This window comes from Peromyscus californicus, unplaced genomic scaffold, assembly GCF_007827085.1.
Source record: "Peromyscus californicus insignis strain IS unplaced genomic scaffold, ASM782708v3 Scaffold_2__1_contigs__length_46816999, whole genome shotgun sequence".
NCBI classification, from domain to species: Eukaryota; Metazoa; Chordata; class Mammalia; order Rodentia; family Cricetidae; genus Peromyscus; species Peromyscus californicus.
In genome coordinates, this window is record NW_026294540.1 from 41,348,180 (window position 1) to 41,369,870 (window position 21,691).

Genomic DNA, 21,691 nt, shown 5'->3' on the forward strand with positions numbered 1-21,691 from the left:
CAATGAACTGAAAGCCTCTAACCTGGGAAGACAGGGAGTGACTAGAATCAAACTATTACAAAAGATTAACCCGCCGTCTGACTCCCACAAGAATACAGTCACTATGACAGACTGCCCAGTTAACCACCTGCTGGATTCTTCTCTAGTCCATGCCGACACAGCAGATGGATGTGTGCCATCTTCTGAATGTCGCATTTCAGTGATGATGAGACAGAACCCCAGCTGCCGCGCCTCCCACAGGTAAGCGGGGAAGACACCGGGACATTCCCAAGTAGCCACTGAGTGGTAAGGGAGCCAACTTTAAAAGACCCAGGGGAGCAGAAGATTAACTGTAAAATAGACGAAACAACGCTTAAACAGTTATTGACCTTTAAATCACCAGCAAAATGAATGCACTACAATTTTTTTATTTAGTTTACAGAAGGAATCTATTAAGTACAGGCTGCAGAAAGAAAAGGTTTAGTGCTATTTACATTCATTTTAAAACTCTGCTCTATACAAATTTAATTCTGATCAGTATGAACAATATTTTCGTAGATCTACTGCATATAAAGCCTCTTCATCAATGCATTAACAATGAATAAAGTAACCTGATTGCATTTAAACAAAGATGACCATTGAGACCATTGACTTGAATGTTGCTGAGAGCGAAGAACCCTCATCAGATACAGAACCCAGAGCAGTCTGCAACTTCATCTTTAAAAAGGCTGCATAAAGTTATCGATATGGAATACTGTCTATATGCTACACGCCAATCTATATTTGTGTTCTAAAGTTAGATATTTTATGTCTTTTTATTAAATATAATCTACACATATTTGTAATTTCATCCAGGAAGATTTCTTCCCAGTGAAAAAAATATAAAATCTTTTTTTTTACAGGTTTAGATGAAATTAGCTCATGCTTTAGTGCTGTGCAAATTGTTTATTTATAGCATATCAATCTTTAAATTACTGGTAAAAATAAGAGTGGTGCTACTAATCATTATGCCTTAAAAACCAGCTTGTGATTTTAATACAATTGCAAGCACTGATTCCAAATGCAAACTACATAAAGTAACAAAATTAGTATCTGGAGACTTTTTAAAAGGATTCCTCTGTCCTAGTGAGTAAGCATAGTGCAGGGCGTGGTGACGATGAGTGACAGTGGTGGAAGTCTTCAATTTTCTCATACTCAAGTACACAATCGGATCTGCTGCTGAGGCTGCCTACCGCTTCTGCACAATGACGCCCCCGAGCGAGCGAGCGAGCGACTGGCCCTCTACGTTAAGGCTAGGGTCGAACTGCTGCCTGCTGCCCTCTGTGCTGTCTGGATGAGCTCCCTGCCAGGAGGAGTCAGGGCTGAGGCAGCAGAGGTTCCCTCTGCAGAGTGCTGTGAGCAGCAGGCATGGCTTTTTCTTTGCTGCAGTGAGGACAGTCACACCCAGTTTGATATCCTGTGAGGACAGCCACGGTGGCTGACTTTGGTAGAATTCACCCAGCATTTCAGATCCCTTCCCATTTCCTCTGTGCGACTGGCCTGGTGATGAACTTCAGTGATGCCGAGTGTCCTCCAGTGTGAGCTGTCACAGGAGTATTTCAGGGCACCACAGGCGCTGGCAGATTCTGCTGATGAGGAAAATAACAATGATCTTTTGTCTTTTTGTAGTGCAAACTGTACTGCAACACTTGACTTCTGACTTCTGTGGATGAGTCTTCGTGGCAGCAAGGTGACTTCCCTTGGAGACCACTGTGCATTTCTGAGTGCTCAACACAGACAAGAGAGACAGGAATAAAGGACCAGGTGAGAGTCTTCTTGGTTCTTTTTACTTTCTAAGAAGAGATGACAGAGTTCCCGAGTAATTCAGCCCCCTGATGTGCAGGTGTGGCTGTCCTACAGGTGTGGACGCTGTTGAAGTCCTCTGTCCAGCAGCATCAACAGACTGCAGCACGCGCTGCACGTGTCACAGGATCACGCAGCAGTTGCTCTCTCCAGTCTTCTCCCGATTCCTCTGACCTGGGGAAACAAAGGCAGCCTGGTTCAGCCATGCGGAGTCTTGAGTGGAGAGGCAAAACGCAGAGGCATGGTCAGAACAGCCTGAGTTTTGCTCAAAGCTTGCTTTAGAAAAATGACAACCCTGTAAACAAGGAATCTAACCTTGGCATGTTTCAAGAACCACCTGGTTCCTTGCTCTCTAAGTTCAATTCACGTACTGCATTTCCTTTTCAGAAAATGTCTACACGGAGGCAGCCATGAATGCCTGTCTTGACGGCTCAGATGAGGCGCCTGCCAGGGAAGGCTTACCTTGTGAGTTGGGCTCTGGCAGGGTCTCTCTGGCCACCAAATGCATCACTGTTGTTTTGCCAAAAGGAAGTTTTAATGCTGTGTGAAAAGGAAGAGACAATCTGTTACACACACATCCTTCTGTCAAATCACCAGCCAGGGCGGAAAGCACTTAAAGGCTGCCGGGTTCTGAATGGCTTCAGGCTGTGGCTCCTCCACAAGGAGACATTCCCTCCCACAGGGAAGTGTACAGTAGTTCCGGGGGACTCTCCTAGCTGTGCCGTCTTATCTGAGAGAAGGCGCAACTTTCTATAAAGTGTGCCCCTGCTTTTCCAGTCATGCTGTGCGATCTCCTGACTGCTGGTTGGCGATGACGTCTCCACAGTTCACAGCAGCAGGGACACTCCAGACTGGCAGTGCACTAGAAGCTGCCTTCTAACAGGCGGGGCTGGTACTTCTCTTCTGCTCCCGACTCCAGCAAACAGCAGGCATGGCTGCTGGCAGCAGCAGGTGAAGGAGAAGCCAGAAACTGGCATGCCTTCCTCCATGGAAGACTTTCCTACACACTGGGCGACGTCCAGAAGATAGGATTTCACCTGTTCCTGGACCTCCGAAGTCACACTGGTGGCAAGTCTGCACTGTAGATGAGTGTCAGGCTGGAGCTGGACTGCTGACTCAGAGCCAAAGGGCCTGCACAGCGTGCCATAGGCCTGGGGTGCACTCCTAGCCACACAAGTACGTAAGTGGACGAGAATGGAGGTGAGTGCTCTGGGTGATGCCCCACTCTCTCTGGACCCCACTGAATGTCACAGTGTCAGCGGACCATCATCCTCTCCAGTGGAGCTGTCACTGTGCCTCTCCTGATTAACAAGGCTACAACTCAAAATGGGATACAACAATGTTTAAAGAGACCCGAGGACTTGAAACTGACTGAACCACAGAATCTCACAGAATGACAGATCCAGGTGCAGACTACTCAAGGGACTGAGGCGGGAGGGTTGCTGGAGCCCAACAGTCCAAGGCCAAGCTGCACAACACAGTGAGACCAGGTCTTAATGGGGGTGGGGAGAGGCCAAGAATGAGCAGACCCAGACCTCCTACTTTGTCTGCCTGCCCCACGCCCCACAGCTGCGGAAGGCCATCCACCTGTCTGCATCCTCACTACTTTCCCCTCCCCCAGTTCGAACATCACAAGGGCTCCATTTGTTCCCATCCTGGGCCATTCTTTTTTCTGAGCTGGTGAGATAGTGATCATCCTGAAGCCCAGGTAAAGCTGGAGAAGAGAACTGACTCCATGAAGTTTTCCTGTCCTCCATACCTGTGCTTTGTCCCTCATGGTAATAAAGTAAACAAGTTAAAATACTGTTGTCAAATACTCTTGATTCTATTAGAAACCCACAAGTGTCTCTGCCTTTGATCCGTAGCTGTAGGTCTAAGGCTCCTTCACAGGTTACTGAGGAAGCCCACCTTCAGAGCAGACATGCAAACACTGGAAACACCTGCCAATGCAGGTGCCATCTCCTTAACACAGACCACAAAGAAAACCTGCAGTCTGGAAGGAGGACTGTGGGGCGCTAGCATGTGGCTCAACCAGGCACCCAGCAGCACTGGACTGTGGGGCGCTAGCATGTGGATCAACGAGACACCCAGCAGCACTGGACTGTGGGGCACTAGCATGTGGATCAACCAGGAACCCAGCAGCACTGGACTGTGGGGCGCTAGTACCCAGTCTAACCAAGTCCCAGGTGGCACTGGCCAACCAAGGGCCATTGTACTCCACACCACCTGTCTGAATCATGAAAGCTGGAAGTCCTTTAATTTGCTTCTAAAAAGACTGACAGCCACATGATTGTCATAATGAGATGAGTCATTCTGCTGACAATTCTAAACCAATTTTTAAAAAACAGTTTTAAAAACTCTCTAATTTAATGAGACTGAACGAACTACCTTGACTTTAACCCTAACCCTGTGGCCTTTAATCTGACACTGGGCATCAGGGCTGGTAGGCACTGCTCAACAGACCAGTGTTCAGAGGGCGATGGAGACTCACTCACAGTCAAGAGAGCACATCCAACCAACAATTAGCTGGTTCTTTTTATTTTTTGTTGTTTTTTTTTTCAAGACAGAGTTTCTCTGTGTAACAGCCCTGGTTGTCCTGGAACTCGCTCTGTAGACCAGGCTGGCCTCAAACTCACAGAGATCCGCCTGCCTCTGCCTCCTGAGTGGGTGAGTTCTGGGAATACAGGCGTGCGCCATCACTGCCTGGCTGTTTATTTATTAATTTTAATTCAAGATCTTGTTTGAACCATAGAAATTAAAAAAAAAAAAAAGACGGCTCCATCATTAATATAGGCACAAAACATCCAGGAGGCTAACAGTCAGCTTCCACATTACCAGAGGCCTCATCTAATTAGGCAAAACTACAAATAGAGAAGCAAGCCAAATAATTCTACCTCTAAATGGCAGTTACTTCTTGTAGACTACAGTACTTTTCAGACCAGATCTAACACTGCCACAGCCTAGGCTACATGTGAGTCTAGACTCTGAAGTCGCCCACTAATGTGACACTGTCAGTCACTGAGGTCACCAGCTCTAACACTCAACTTAAGTCTATTTACAGTGACCTCTGCTGTCCCACATAACAGAGCAACCTGAAGAGGGGGGCGTCTGGTCCTATTCAACGCTGTCTGTCGAGCGTTGTTTATCAATGCAGAGCAGAAGAAAGCTCAACACACACACAGTAACCGAATGAATACACAGTCCGCCTGAGGAAGAAGAGACTGCAGACCTCACCTTAGCTTTAGAGGACAAGGTGACTATGCTGGAGTGAGGAGGCTGCGTCCACAGCAGCTGTTTGCTTTCTCTCCACACAATGAGCAACCTCCCAGTTCGCCTGGAAACCTGCTGTGATAAGCTGCCCTAGTCTGGGGGGGTTCACTTAGGAGCAAGCCTCACATCTAGACTACATCATCGGGCAGCACAATGAAATCCACCTGTAACACAGTCGGACTGCACACTGGGGGGGGCTTATCTCACAGGGAGAGGGCACACCCACAGCAGGGGACCTCAGAGTCTCAGTCTGCTTTTCAGTAAGCACAAAGGCACTGTCACTGAAAACAAACAAAGGCCTAGGACTGGCAGGAGAGGACGTCAATTACCTCCTAACGTGACGTTTCCGTGTAGAAATCTGCCTTGATAAATGAGGCGCAGGATGTTTGGACTGCTCACCTGTTCTTCTTCCCAGTCTGAAAGAAACGGAACTGGTTAGGGCCCCGCAACACAACAGGGCTGTGCAGGTCACACACTAGAGGCCACCAGGGAGGGCGTGGCCAGAGCCTCCACCGCCCAGGCACTGCAGCCCTCGCTCCTTCCACCCTCCTCAGAAGCAGCAGAGAGCTGCAAAGACTGCCTGCCTCTCAGAGATCAAGAGTGCCGACTGTAGGCTGCTGCCCTGAAACAGTGGGCTGGAGAATAGTCTCGGGAAGGGTCTGTCATTTGAAGATCACTCCGTTCTCAGTAGTTAGCGGAGCACTATAGTCCCAGGGCTTGGACTGTTGAGATGCACGCTCCAGGGCAGTGACAAGTTCCACAGACACTTCCTTAGCTCAGCATGTCAGTGCCGGGGTGCACTGTCACGTCTTTCTCAGGCCCACTGACAAACAGGATAGCTGTGGTTCAGGTGGCCCAGCAGTTACTGCAGACACCATCTGGAAACGTCAGCTCACAGACTGCTGTGCAGGCAGGCTATGCTTCCACTGCAGCAGCTCCCCTCAGCTTGCTGCTGCAAGAACTGAGCTCTGCATTTAGTTAAGATTTGAGAATTCCTGCTCACCTTTCTCAAAATCCTAGGTTCTGCTTTCAGGAGGAGATAATGGACAACAACAACAACAACAAAAAAACAGTCTAGACTACTCTGCGAGCAAGTGATGGAAAAGAAGGGAGGCTAGTCTCTACCGTGGTTTGGTTTTGTTGGATGTTCAGAACAACGTATGTGCACGCACTTGACAATATCCCCTTGTCGCAGCAACTCAAGCACAATGACTCTTCTCATTCCCAGGCACCTGTGCCATGCCTGCCCCCACCCCAGCAGGCCCCCTCTTCTCCTGGGAATTCTGACTGCACTGTCTCTTCTGGATAAGATCAGGTGAGCCACTCTGCTCCAGTATGAATGACTTGCATGCACTGCCTTTAAAACCATTGTTTACAGAGTATGTCTGGCCAAGCATTCCTTTGCTATACAGACAAGTGACAGTAACTTTAATCCATACAGAAAAGAGGTTAGAACTGACTTTGCTAAATGTACTATATAGAGCTGGCACGGTGGCACATGCTTATAATCTCAGATACTGGAGAGATTAAGGCAGGAGGATTGCAAATTTGAGGGCAGCCGGGCAATTTAGCAAGACTTTCTAAAACAGGGAGCAAGGGATACAGCTTAAGTAATAGAGTACTTGCCTAGCATGCACAAGGCCCTGGGTTCAATCCTATACTGGAAACAGTTAAATGAGATGGGCAAAGCAGTGTTACTAGATGGCACATGCCGAGGAAATCGTGATGGGGAAAACTAAGGACTTACTTAAAGCAAGGCAGAGTCTCACTAGATAGGGGAGGGGGGCTCCCACATATACTCCCCGAAGTGTTCACTGGGGAGTAGCTGAAAGCACCATGCACAGACTTCACCCTTCCTGGGCCTTGTTCATGGAACTTATGCACCATGAAGTGCAGGTCAAGCCTGTTCCAGGCTTCATTTTCTGGAGCCGGCCCCACGCAGAGGAGCCCACAGAGCCTGCTGCCATGATAAGGCTAGTCTCTCTCCTTCAGTGTTTGGTCTGAAGGTTCGTTCCCACGGAAGTGGATGTGCACTGGACATACTCTACTGGCACCAAGGCAAACGTGGCCTCTGCATTCCTTGCGCCTTCGCCGCTTTGTGGTGAGAAAGGCACAATCTAGGGTAGTGAGCCCGTTAAGTCGGTCTCAGGTCTCAGTACTTCCTCAAAGAGTGTGGAGCAAGTGGGGATGAAGAACCAAGCAGGCAGCACTCACCCATGGGCCAGTTGTCGTAGACATGCTTCGCAATGTCGGAGGCGGAGTCATTCGGGGAGAAGAGGAACTCCTTCGTCTTTCCACTCACCAAGATGAGGCGCAAGTTAATCTGAAAGCAGAGAGATGCTCTCAATAGACATCTCAACTGGAGAGCACACAATGACCTGCACAGGTTCTCACCTACACCGCATCTCCAGTGCCGGTGCCACTGGTGTTTTCATTTCAAATCTGAATTATTATTATGTCATCAGACAGTAAGAGTTCCATTATAGCATTTTTCATACACGTGTCATTATACTGCTTTCTTATTCAGCCTCCTGCTGAAATGCCCCCGCCCCGCCCCTGCCTTTCCCGGAAACTCTAGCTGGGCTCCTTCCTCTCCAATAGTCCCGTCCCCTTCTACTTCACGTCACAGCACTTACTTCAGTTCTTTCAAAGCAGTTTTTACAATGGGAATTGGTATATAACTTTTATTTCCTGTCATTTACAGCGAGCGTGCGCAGTTACCTTTGCAAGTAAAAGAAAACCAAAGTCATGGGGCCTGGGGAGACGGCTTGGTGATAAGTGTTTGCTGTGAAAGCATAAGGACCGGAGCTGGAGAGATGGCTCAGAGGTTAAGAGCACTGACTATTCTTCTAGAGGTCCCGAGTTCAATTCCCAGCAACCACATGGTGGCTCACAACCATCTGTAATGAGATCTGGTGCCCTCTTCTGGCCTGCAGTCATACATGCCGTATACATAATAAATAAATCTTAAAAAAAAAAAAAAAAGAAAGAAAGAAAGCATAAGGACCAGGTTCAGATCCTGGGCTGCTGGCCAGCCAGTCTAACCTAATGATGAGTCAGAGCTCAGTGAGAAGATGGTCTCAAAAAATAAGGGGGCTACAGGAAGACATCTGACACTGACCTCTGGCCTCGCATGTACACCCATACACTTGTACACACACAGACAACCAAAGTCATTATGCTTCTGAATATACAACAAGGTCGGCAACTAAACTGCAGATTGTGACTGCTATTACAGAATTTGCTTTAATTCAAAACTTATTAAAAAACGACAGCCCTGTAGGGCTTGTTGCTAAACACGAAAGCAAACAAGAAGAATCCAACAATTTTGTTCTACATCTCTTGGATTTTACATTGCAAGTCAATATGTATTCCAACTAAGCAAATATTCCGAAAAGTCCACTTTAAAATTTTTATCTTCCATAATTCACTTTTTTATCACTGTTGTTAAATTCACTGTATCTACTCATTTCCCTATAAGCCATAGATATAGGTGTGGTTTCCAACATCTTCAGGTCTGTATTTTAAAGACTTTAGCGGGGCTGGAGACAGTTCAGCAGTTAAGAGCACATACTGCTCTTGCAGAGGACCCAGGTTTGGACCCTGATACACATGACAGATGACTCACAATTGCCTGTAACTTTAGCTCCTGAGGTTCCGATGCCTTCTTCTGGACACACACACTTTTTCTTTTTGTAAAAGGACTTACTAAAAAGTTGGGTCTGGTCCCAGCTGAGTATTAGACAATCTAGCCTAGCTTCTTTATATACGGCCAGAGAATGTCACTGTATCATGGCAAACTGTGACAAGACCCAGGTTACCTTCTCTCCTCTTCAGTTACTAATATGCACTTTTTAAATTAAAGCAATCAGAAGCCCTCTAGAGCCCAGCGTCAATATAAGCACAATATAAGTCAATATCAGCACTAAACCACAATACTGCACTACACTGCTTTCTCTTTTTAATCAGCCATGGCAACACCACCCCTGCTCCCTCACCACGAAGCACATATGCTGAGAATTGATATTCACCAGCAATGCAGAATCAACTGGATTCTTATCAGACAGAATGGATGTGGGCGCTGAATTAGAACCTGTACTCCAACTGTATGGATAACTCAGCAGAAGAGAAAAAGGAACTCTATATTCCAGGGGAAAAGCTTTTACTATATCAGTAAGAATTTAGAGCTACTTTAAAATGAAATTACACTAAAAAATCCTAATATAGGGAGAGAAATGAGTCACACTATTGTAAAGAAGCTCATGCTGAATACCCCCTATTCCTAATCCTAACCCTTTCTGAATGCATTCCTGACTGTGGATTCTCAGTTTAGGGATGTTCAACAAGTCAAGTCTAAGTAATGCTTCAAAACCTGAAGTACCTCTGGCCCCAACCATTCCAATCAGGGTCCTCTTAACCCATGTTGTGCAGAAACTTTCTCATCAGAGCAAGCTCAGGTAGCCGTCTGCAAGACTTAAACAGTTTAATCCCCAGCATTTTCCTAAGAAGACATTCTTCTTGAGACTGGAAAAGTAAAAAGCTGTCACTAGCCCCCACATGCCCCCCACACTCTGGGTGTGTGTTAAAATGTAAGAGGGGACACATGGGAAATCTGTGTCGTCCTCTTAATTTTGCTGGGAACTCAAACTCTTCTTCAGTTTTGTTTTGTTTTCTTTAAAGAAGGAGCTATGCTTCTGAATATAGAAATGTACACCAAGTTACAAGATGTCCTGGTGTCCTCTGAAGATTCTTCACAGAGCCTCAGTTGACCATTCTGGCTGAAGGAACCACAACATACACATGCACACCCTACTCCACAGATACATGCTAAGTCCTCAAGGAACCACAGCACACACATGCACACCCTACTCCACAGATACATGCTAAGTCCTCAAGGAACCACAGCACACACAGGCACACCCTACTCCACAGATACATGCTAAGTCCTCAAGGAACCACAGCACACACAGGCACACCCTACTCCACAGATACATGCTAAGTCCTCAAGGAACCACAGCACACACATGCACACCCTACTCCACAGATACATGGCTAAGTCCTCAAGGAACCACAGCACACACATACACACCCTACTCCACCAACACATGCCAAGTCCTCAAGGAACCACAGCACACACATGCACACCCTACTCCACAGATACATGGCTAAGTCCTCAAGGAACCACAGCACACACATGCACACCCTACTCCACAGATACATGCTAAGTCCTCAAGGAACCACAGCACACACATACACACCCTACTCCACCAACACATGCCAAGTCCTCAAGGAACCACAGCACACACAGGCACACCCTACTCCACAGATACATGGCTAAGTCCTCAAGGAACCACAGCACACACATGCACACCCTACTCCACAGATACATGCTAAGTCCTCAAGGAACCACAGCACACACAGGCACACCCTACTCCACCAATACATGCTAAGTCCTCAAGGAACCACAGCACACACATGCACACCCTACTCCACAGATACATGGCTAAGTCCTCAAGGAACCACAGCACACACATACACACCCTACTCCACCAACACATGCCAAGTCCTCAAGGAACCACAGCACACACAGGCACACCCTACTCCACAGATACATGCCAAGTCCTCAGCACTTCCCATTTAAAACCTGCACCATCGTTAAACAATCAGCTGACAGACAAAAACATCAACTGTCTGTTATCTAGTCCCAGCACTAGAAACTTCTGCCCTTTACATGTGTTCGGTACCATCTTAAAAGAATTACTTTTCTTTGATATTTATGGCTGGATACACATTTTCGGTCACACAGCCCTACTAACCCCTGTGTACCCATCTAGGCTGTCATCGCAGCCTAGTGTCCTGCCTGGCTCCAGAGAACCCCTGAAACTGGAGGAGTCTGAAGGTGGCCCCGGACTACAGAAGTATGGTGTTTCAGTCTTCCAAAGCCTCGCACGAGAGGCAGGAGAGTAGGACAACTGCAAGGCCAGGGGTTCATGGCCCCACAGTTAAAGCAGCTGAGCTGATGGCGGCTGCTTCAAGGAGGTGAGAGCAAAACTGGGACAACAACCCAGCCAGCATGAGTTACAGACAGTAACTCACTCCCGGCCCAAGTACCCGCCGTGCTTGGCACATGCTGGGCATCTAGTCACTTGGTCGGCCAATACCTGAGCTTCGGTGTTAAGAACCCACGTGGAGATGCAAACTGGAAAGGTCATAGGGAAGGCATGAAGCCATGCCTCACTTACTGGTACCCCACTGAACTGTGCAGCAGGGAGCACAGGGGTGAGCAATGGCTTCTGGGTAGTAGTATGAATGCATGGGTAGTCCTCAGAGCTCGTAACATGCCACAGTTAGTCTACATGCGGTCACCGAGTGAATATTTTGCAAAGTAAAGCCACTTCTATGCTACCATCCACGTACTTGACCTAGCTTCTAAATGAAGACAGAGTGAGTTATTAATATAGCCAACTTGGTCCTACACCAGCAGTGTAACCTGCTTCGGACACAGCCGGATAGTCTGGGGTTGTTAACAGCAATGGAGGAAAAGACTGAATTCTAACCACTCAGATGAGCACAGCACACAGGCTGGCCAGCAGTTAACCATTCCTGCACTGTAGTAAGAATCCACTCAGAAACAATCACCCCCTTGGGAGGTAATAGGGTCCTTCACCCAACAATGAGTAAAAACTCCTCTCTAAAGCATCAGGACAAAATGACTTGGTGTGAACGGAGCAGACTGTACTGAGATTCCTAAGAGGTGGCATTCAGAGTCTCCAGACCAACTACATGCTGAACAACTTCGGGGCAGAGCAAGGCAAGATGACCATAACCACTGGTGACTGTTCATGGCCTACAGTCACTCATTGCAATGGATCAAGAGGCCCCAGGCTTTCAAACCACCATCCCTCTTTCTGAAAAAAGAATTGAAAAAAAAAAAAAAATTGGGAGACACCACATTTAGAACTTAATCATATAATTTGTTTAAGCTGGTCAGGACAGAAAGATTAGGGGAGTCAAAAGAATGGAAGACAGACCGGACTAGAGAGAGGACTGTTAGAAATGAGATTATTATGGAGGTGGACAACAACCCCCTTTAAGAGGAAGCATGGCTCTTGTCTACCCAGAGACCAGCATGCTGAACAGAAGAGGAATTCACACTTCCTGCTTAAAAGCCTGAAGGGGCAAGCAGCAAGGCCTGGACTATGTTCACGAGTTTCTCTTGGGGAACAAGATCAGCAGAAACACCGCTGCCTCTGTGCTGTGTGTCTCCAGGTCCCATGTGTCCTACCCTGCCACCATTCTTTGCTAAATGGCCATGGCCGAGTGGTGAGTGGAGGCCCTAGGTGACCTCTAGCAAGTCACTTTAAAAGGCACTCACTACAGCTCGGGGGAATCTCGCTGAGTGATGGAAGCCACCCCCAAGGGTCTATACTTACATCACTCTTAAACTTACAGGATTGGAGGTGGAGAGCAGGCCAGCCTTGAGCAAGTGTGAGGGAAAGAGAGCTGTATCTATGGGAGTGGGGCGGGGGGGAGCCGTGTATCCAACTGCTCTGTGTCATGATGTGGTAGTGTCCCAGAAATGACATGTGACAGAACTATACAGAACTAAGTACACACATCTATTGTGTCCCCGTGACATAAGCAAGTCTGCACAGCCTGTGGATCTTACCAACGTCTAACTCCAGCTGTGATGTTATAGTTATGTAAGATGCTGGAGTGGAGCCCAGCCTGGGTGATTGCTCAAGAGAGCTCGAACAAACAACAGGTAACGCAAGTGCCCGACTTCCTAAACACATACATGGGATTTAACATGCATCTATTTTAATTACTTTTCCTACTTCCACTTGAAGACGGCAATGTTCTTAAAGTATACAATCTATTTCAATAACTACTTAGTTTAGAAAAAAGATACAAGCCTCTACCAGTGACTTGTACTAAGACAATAGAGGAAATTAAAAATAGATATGTGGCTTTCCTTTTCCTAGAACTGAGGGTTAATAAATGCCAGATTTTAAGTTTTGTTAATGCTTTTATAAAAGCAACAAAGAATGAGGGAGAATATAAGACTGATTTAAAATAAAAATTATCCAAACACTTTTATAGCACTAAAATATGAGAACCATATATTTAACAAACTCATTTTCCATCCACTCAAACATCTGAAACACACGGCTTTGTGTTTGCATCATGAAAAATTTAGTATGAAAATAGGACTTCCTAATCTTTATTAAAAGACTTTTTTAAAATTATATGTACTTAAGTGTCTGTGTGAGTATGTGCACATGAGTGCTGGTACCCACGGAGGCCAGAGACATCAGATATCCTGGAGTTGGAGTTCCAGCAGCTGTGACTCCCCTGATGTGTGTGCTAGGGACCTAACAGAGGTTCTCTTCAAGAGTGGTACAAGTGCTTAAACACTGGGCCATCTCTCCAGCCCCTGAGGTCATAGTCTTGAAGACAAGAAACACACAAACAAGCCAACAGTGGGAAGGAGGGTTGTCTAGGATATAAAATTAGAAATGCTCAATAAGGATTTGTTGAGTGAGTTTTAATAAAAACCAGAGGAAGCATTCATGGGCTGAGTCCACAACAGAGCACAGCACAGTGAGTGTAAAATAAAAGCCTACAGTGTGCAACTTACTGAGACACCTCATATGGTGTTTAACCACCCCATCGTGCCCACTCCAAAGCAGAGAGGCCACAGCCCCACCTCAGAGTTGTAGGAGTGGCTGCAGGCAGTGCTTCCCAGTGCTCGGTCCCCACGGCCCTGCTTTTTAGTCTCCAGAATCATTCCGCCTGTTCAAAGCAAGGCATCTTCACTCAGTCCTTGAAACTGCCGAGGTCCTACTTTCTTCAAAGCCTCCACGCAGGCCGTCCTGTACTGGAATGCTTGCCATCCCCATCCCATGCACACACCTAAATCTCAGTGCACAGCTCTGCCAGACTCCACTGGCTATAACCAACCCAGCCTCAAAACAATCACTGCAGACGAAACACTAAAGCTACATTGTGGAAAACAATTTCAAGGAGGAACTGGAGAAGACAAGTAAGTGTTTCTATTTCCCACTGAAAAGGAGCAGCAAAAACATTCGAGCAGTTTATTTACTCACGGCATCTATGAACACATTTACGCTACACAAAATATACCCGCGTTCCTGCCTATGATCTCACTCACCCTCAGTAAACTAAGGCCTGGAGTGATGACTAACCACACTGAAACCTGATGATTGGATCTTCTCTACACTCTGTTAGCACCTTATGTGATACAGATTCTAATCACACATTGCATAGTAAACCCTGTAAGTGGGACACTCACTCAGTGAGGTGCCCTGTTTCATGGTCTAGAAACATCCGCCTACACTAAGTGGAGATAAAAGATCAGAAAGGTCTCTAACTAAAGTTCCTCTACAACAATGGTTCTCAACCTGTGGATCATGACCCCCACAGAGTGGCATATCAGATATTCTGCATCTCAGATATTTACATTACAGTTCATAACAGTAACAATTTATGGCTGGGGTCACCACAACATGAGGGACTGTATTAAAGGATTGCAGCATCAGGAAAGTTAAGAACCACTGCTCTAGAAAGTTTTACATTTTCCCACTTACTTGGAATGTGTATTTCCAGAACCACGTTCCAAACAGTATTTTATATTTCCTGAATTGTTCAACTATTTATTGATTTAAAAAAATTTCCAGGCCAGGTGGTGGTGACACATGCCTTAAATCCCAGCACTCGGGAGGCAGAGCCAGGCGGATCTCTGTGAGTTTGAGGTCAGCCTGGTCTACAGAGTGAGATCCAGGACAGGCACTAAAACTACACAGAGAAACCCTGTCTCGAAAACAAACAAACAACAACAACAAAGAAAACCCAATTCCAATCACAACACAAACAAGAAGGTAGGAAGCCGTGAAGATGAACAGTGGCTACTTTACTTGCTTTCATATGCAGATTTATTTTTTCTATTGCCAGAATAAAGAGCACAGGGTTTTTATAAGTTCAGTTTAGAATCAATATATGCAGTACAAAATATACAAAGTATCAAATGTGTCACATAGTAAGGTAATTAACTAACATCATAAATTACTGAACACTGTAATAACCATAATCAGCCTAGCAAGTCACTGAACACTACTACAAAACACTCTCCTTTTAAGTACTTTATAATATACATTTATTTTGAAATAAGTTTGGGGAATTTTGGCAAAATTAAAATTCTATGAGAAGATCTACAGTGCATAGGCTTGGGTGTGTGTGTGTGTGTGTGTGTGTGTGTGTGTGAGAGAGAGAGAGAGAGAGAGAGAGAGAGAGTGAGCGCATGCACGTATGAACTAGTAGTGTAGGAGCATGTTGATGGTCAGAGGACAATCTGGTTACTCCTCAGGTGCCATCTGCTGTTGTGGGACATGTGCACACTGTGTGAAGATGGACTGCTGTGATTGATTTAATAAAAAGCCAAACGGCCAATAGCTAGGCAGGAGGTATAGGTAGGACTTCCCAGCAGAGAGAGGAAGTAGGAGATAATTGAGGCACACAGGGAGACACCAGGAGATGCAGAGCAAGCAGAATGTGCAGGAAGAGAAGTAATAGCCATGAGCCATGTGGCAGAATGTAGATTAATATAGATGGGTTAATTTAAGTTACAAGAATTAGAAACAAGCCTAAGCTATAGGCTGAGTTTTCATAATTAATAAGAAGTCTCTGTTCATTATTTGGGAGCTGGCTGGGCAGACAAAGACTCAATACAATCTGCCTCCTTTTTAAGGTCAGGTCTCATTGGCCTGGCGCTCACTGGGTAGGCTGGCCTGCGTGAGCAGTCAGTGAGCCTGCCTGTCTACAGCTCCTTAGTGCTGGGGTGTGTCAGCAGCCTAACTTCTTCTTATGCCTCCTCTAACAAGTATTTTACTCTCTCTTCCTACCTCAAAGATTAGAAATTCTTGCAAATTAACATTGAAAATATAAAATTTAGAAGTTCCTCGAAAAACCAAAAAAAAAAAAAAAATAAAATAAAATTTAGAAGTTCCAAATGCTATAAACTTATATGTTTCTGAAATCAAGTTCTGGTTCTGCAGTGTGTTAAGGCCTGACTATATAAAATCTGCACACAGGATACCAACTAGCTGCTTCAAACTGATTTTAATATGCAAGGCTCTTACACACACTGTCAACTGAGGAACAGATGTAACACTAAAGTACCTGCTCTGCTCTGGGAGGGGCATACAGATATATACATATGTGTGTGTGTGTGTGTGTGTGTGTGTGTGTGTGTGTGTGTGTGTGTGTGTGAAGTCTTGGTTCTAAACAGGATTCTTACGTCCCTCAGCTCACTAGAAGAAGGGCTGTTCATTCAGGACAATTGTCCCTGACAACTAGAAACGAAAGGGACTAACTACAGGCAGGAGAAAGGGAGTTGGCAGAAGCACAGTAGTAGAGAGGCCCCGGGGACGAGAGCGGCTTCTCCCCTGTCACACAGTCATGTACTTCAGAAAGGGGACAGCTCCCTTTCTCCTGCCTGCCTCCTCTTAGGAGAAACACAGCAGTCCAGTTTGTGCCTAAGTCAGTCTGAAGTCACAGGAAGGGAAATCAAGCACTGTCGACTGCAGAGGTTTTCCTTCTAAGTCCCCAATGGTTCTAGCAGGTTGTCTTTCAACATCTCTATGTTGTACTTTCTCCAGTCACCTACTTACACAGGTAAATCCTGGCATGGCATGGGATAGAGCTTAAAGTTGTCTTGGCTTTGCTCCATCACTGGGATCTCCTACACTATTCCTCTGGGGTGTCTATCCTTCTGTGACCGTCTCTTCCTACTTACTCACACCATCACTAAGCTCGCAGTACTGCATTAGATCCTGGGACCTCAGTTATTTAACATGGACTTTCGGAACTGACTCCTCAAGTTCCGACAGGAAGGACAGAACTGCGGTCCTGAGAGGCCAGCCCTCAACAGAAAAGTATACTAAAGCCCCCAGGTTTCTCCTAGATGACCATGTGCTCCAGTGCTCCTCAACTAAGGCCAGGCCCCTCTCCCCACTCCCCTGGGAATTCCTCAGTACCTGACCCCAGTCTTCTTCAGGCACACAAAGGGCTTGCTTGTTTCTCTCTTAGGATAGAAAACAAATTCTGAGGCATTATCTGCGACATACAAACTAAAAACTAGTCTTGCATTTCTCTGAACCATGGAACTTCAGAGGAATAGATTCTAAGAGAGAAAAAGGATTATTTACTGTAAAAGAGGTTTAGAAATGTGATCCCTTAAACATCATTACCAATGTTTTAAATATCAGTAAATGGTTAAATTGTGAAATTCTGTCTTATGCATATTTTATCACAATTTACAAGTTAAATATAAACTATAATATCAAGTCTGAACCATTTCCTCATATTTTCCTAACAGTGCACGGGAAAGATAAGCTACTTATTTGGAATAGTCACCCACAATGCAACAATTAGTTCAAAGACAATCACGTGTGATGGCAGACCCACCAGCACAGCAAATTCCTCCTGACTGTGACGACACTCCTGTAAACATGTCACTGTGCTGTCAGGAACACACAAGTGTAGCACATACAATTATGTGCAGCGTGTAATGCTGGATAACGACCTTCAAGTACTACGTACCGGCTTGTGTGTTTAATGAACTGTACCTTTGATCACCATTTCTGACAGTCCGACTTCTAAAAAGAACACTCTGCAGTTGTGGCTATGGCTCAGAGGTAGAGCGCTTGCCTGTTAAGTCGGCCCTCAGCTTAATCCCAGGTGCACAGACACTCCCTACTGTGAGCAGATCTGCCTTAAATCCCTAAAGTACCTCAATTTAGACAATAAGTTGTAAGATGATCCTACATAGATGGTATCAGTTACCGTAGCAAGATATACTCTGCCTACATTTACTTTCCAATCAATTGATCCATAAGCGGTCATCAAATAGCAAGAGTTAGTCAAGAAACATCATAGTCAAAGGCACCTCATTCAAAATCTTTCTGTAGCCACGTTGTATGATATAAATGTGATAATTATACTTAGTGCTACCAGAAATTAGTTTTTATGTCAACTTGACACAAGCTAGGCACTGGTGAGGAGAAAATGCCTCCATAAGAGGGGCTGTAGGCAAATCTATAGGGCATTTTCTTAATTAGTAATTCATAGGGGAGGGCCCAGCACATTGTAGGTGGTTCCATCCCTGGGCTGGTGGTCCTGGGTTCTATAAGAAGGTGGGTTGAGCAAGCCATGAGGAGCAGTAAAGAGCACCCCTCCATGGTCTTTGCATCAGCTCCTGCCTCTAGGTTCCTGCCCTGCTTGAGTTCCTGTCCTGACTTCTTTCAATGATGAACGAGAAGTATAAAACAAATACACCCTTTCCTCCCAGGCTGCTTTGGCCATAGTGTTTCATCACAGCAATAGACCCTAACTAAGACAGAATAATTTTTCAAAACCATGTTCAGAGCACACTGGTGAATTCTGAACCCTGTGGTACTCTACAGAACAGACTGGGCTGAGAGACCAACAGTGGCCAGAATCTGAGAGTTAGAGCAAAGGGAACAGGAGAAAACGGGGGTGGAGTAAGTGAAGGCTCCAAGCTCTGGTGTTACAGTGTACGAGGGAGCCCGGAGAAGTTCACAGAAACGAGTATCAGACAAGGCTTAGTATCTAGAAAAGTATAAGTTTAGTTTAGTTTTGTTTTGTTTTTTTTAGTATATCAGTTTTGAAAACTCAATCTTAAAAATTTAATTCTGGTAGCACCAAATATAATTATCACATATACCATGGATTTTAGAGATGAGGTACCTTTGGACCATATTGTTTCTTGACTGAATCTTGCTATTAGATAAAAATAGGGAAAATAATGCACTTAAAAATAATCCATATAATCATTGCCTTAAAAGAGAAGGCTTAAAAAAAAAGAAAGAAAGAAAGAAAAGATAATAAGACAGGGTTTCTGTATGAGCCTGGCTGTCCTGGAAGTCACTCTGTAGACCAGGCTGGCCTGGAACTCAGAGATCACCTGCTTCTGCCTCCTGAGTGCTGGGATTAAAGGTGTGCGCCACCACCGTTTTTGACTGGAAGGATGAATCAATAACCAGACCAGGGTACGTCAGATTGCAGCTGGATTCAGTGTCAACAGTTCAGTGACAAACACCTTATGTATAAGCAGAAAGTAATCTCCTAGAAATCACTAAGAAAATAATGTTTTCTTCTACTTTGCTGTTAAGCACAACTAGGTAAAAACAAATTCATTATTCTACATGCATTCTGGAATGCAAACTCTTTGATAAAGACCACAATGATAATAGAAGACAGTTGCTCCCAGAAGAAAAGAAAGTTTAAAAAACATCTAATTCTTTACATTATGTCTGCCAACTCATTATTCCAAAGTGCTAGCGAGCACTCCTGTTTATGAAGAAGATGTTCTGTCTGGCTAGGAAGAAAGCAATTGTTTCATGCTGCCTGCGCTCTGCAGTCCTATTCAGCTTGCACAGACAATTTGCATCAACCTGTGACTAGTGATACTGTCACTCAATGGTGCCCCAGATAGCTATGACCTCATGGGCTCTTAATATTGAGGCTCTCATTTATTAATTAACGTCTCTGAAACATTCATGAATTCTGACTTTAATACAATGGTGTTTGTTTATTATCATTAACTAAAATTTAAAACCCAAATATACTCAGGGTTGGCATAACAAATTATTTAGCAGGAGGGCTCCTAAGACACAAACAAGGACAGGAACAACTGAATAATGGATGCATCAATGTTGCTATGTAACAGGGAAAACAGAGCGGAAGTCTGTGGGAGCTTCCTGAACGAAGAGTGCTGCCCAGCATGAGCACTGGTGCAGGAGAGTGGAGGGACTGCTTCAGATTATCACTTCAAGATCCCCGAATCCTAAACTGTGCGTGCTACAGACAAATCCAGCAGCATTAAAAACATTCATCCTAAGGCAGAGCTGAATGGAGGCAGCAGATGGTTTCCATGAGGGGAAATACAGAGACCACAGGGAGGGTCTATCAGAGTGCTGTTCCTACTTCTGTAAACATCAGACTTTCTGAAACGAAGGCTAAAGGGAAAACATGAAGACAGTTCTCTAAGTGAAAAGGAATAGAGTCTCTGGAGACCACAGGGGTGACGCGTCAATCACTTGTTGACTGACCCCTTGAATTGCAGACAACTGAGGCCAGTAATTCTAGTCGAACCACTCCACGTAAGAGCAGGACTGCGGGGGCAGTGGCTTGCCCTCTGACTAGGAGGAACAAACAACAGCTCAGTTGGAAATCTACCCCTCAACCTCCACTCCCACCTGGAAGTGCAAGAGCAGAAGGGTATGCCCTGTGAGGACAGTGAGCCTCAGACTAGGGGGCCACCTCCACCTGCACTGGCTTCAGAATAATGGTCTCTCTGGAAACAGTGTCTAACCCTTTGTGGACCATGCTGCCGTCTTTAAATCACACTTCTGCGTGAATAACTTGTTCCAAAGAATGTAACATCAGTATCTAGGATCACTTCTGCACATTTTGTGAGTGATGCTAAGTAGGAAAGGTGTTTGTTTCTAAAAGAAACAGCTTTAACATTTTAGTTCAAAAGAAATGAGTTGTTCCCCAGCTCTTAAGACAGCCAAGCAAGACAGAAGAGAAGAATTAGAGATGCTGCAAATGGAGGTGCAGGGCAGAACGGGCCCAGGAGAGGCAACACGAAAAACAGAGCTCCAAGGCTGCCTTTGTGCAGGAAAAAAAGCCACTTACAAGTCTTTCTTGATTTTGTTCCTTTACATTAAAGCCTGACTTACAAAAGAATAGTTATAAACTCTAATACAGTCCTAGTTTTACAGTTAGCTCTAAGTTTTTATTCAAGTCTGTGTATGTTATCACGGATGAGTGTCTTTGTTTAGCTAGTCACATCCCCATGAACAGGGCCAACGGTAAACCGAAATATTCAGAGAAAAACTGCATCTGTATTGAACACTCAGGCACTTTTCCTTGTCGTTCCTCCCTAAACAATAGAGTACGGCAGTTATTCAAACACTTGCTCGAACTGGCTGTCACAAGCATCTACAGGGGAGGCCAGTGCATGGAGAACGTGCGAGGTTACACACAAGTACCACACCATCACATAGGATTCATTAGGTTTCAGGGTCCCACTGGGGGTGCTGAAACTTCCACTACTACACCAAAGGACAGCTGTAATTACAGTTTGAATTACAATTATAAACTGAGATTCTATTTCCTTTTCAGATATTTTAATGATCTGACCAAATCTTCCCAATTACCTGATGACTCTTTCCAATGTAATAAACTAAATTTAAGAGCACGGTAGATCTTAAATTCTAGTGAACACAGCATTGAAAACATACTGAAAAGTAAAATCAATAGCTGCACTGCCTAGTTTTATATCAACTTGACGCAAGCTAGAGTCATCAGAGAGAAGGAAGCTTCAACTGAGGAAACGCCTCTACAAGGTCAGGCTGTGGGCAAGCCTGTAAGGCATTTTCTTAATTAGTGATATATGGAGGAGGGCCCCGCCCATTGTGGGTGGTGCATCCCTGGGCTAGTGGTCCTGGGTTCTATAAGAAAGCAGGAGCGGGCTGGAGAGATGGCTCAGCGG

General features: G+C 45.3%; 1 protein-coding gene across 1 annotated transcript in view; it reads right to left on the reverse strand.

Annotated features, from left to right (window-relative positions):
* Nucleotides 1-391: 391 nt before the first annotated feature.
* The window catches only part of Ubl3 (ubiquitin like 3), a 49,517-nt gene continuing 28,217 nt past the window's right edge, over nucleotides 392-21,691 (reverse strand). Inside the window, exons 2-5 of the mRNA XM_052754556.1 lie at nucleotides 7,306-7,414; nucleotides 5,421-5,507; nucleotides 2,284-2,361; nucleotides 392-1,995 (exon numbers count right to left, since the gene is read on the reverse strand). Coding sequence (XP_052610516.1) covers nucleotides 1,943-1,995; nucleotides 2,284-2,361; nucleotides 5,421-5,507; nucleotides 7,306-7,414 — 327 coding nt within the window. The 3' untranslated portion in view covers nucleotides 392-1,942. The remainder of the gene's footprint in view (nucleotides 1,996-2,283; nucleotides 2,362-5,420; nucleotides 5,508-7,305; nucleotides 7,415-21,691) is intronic.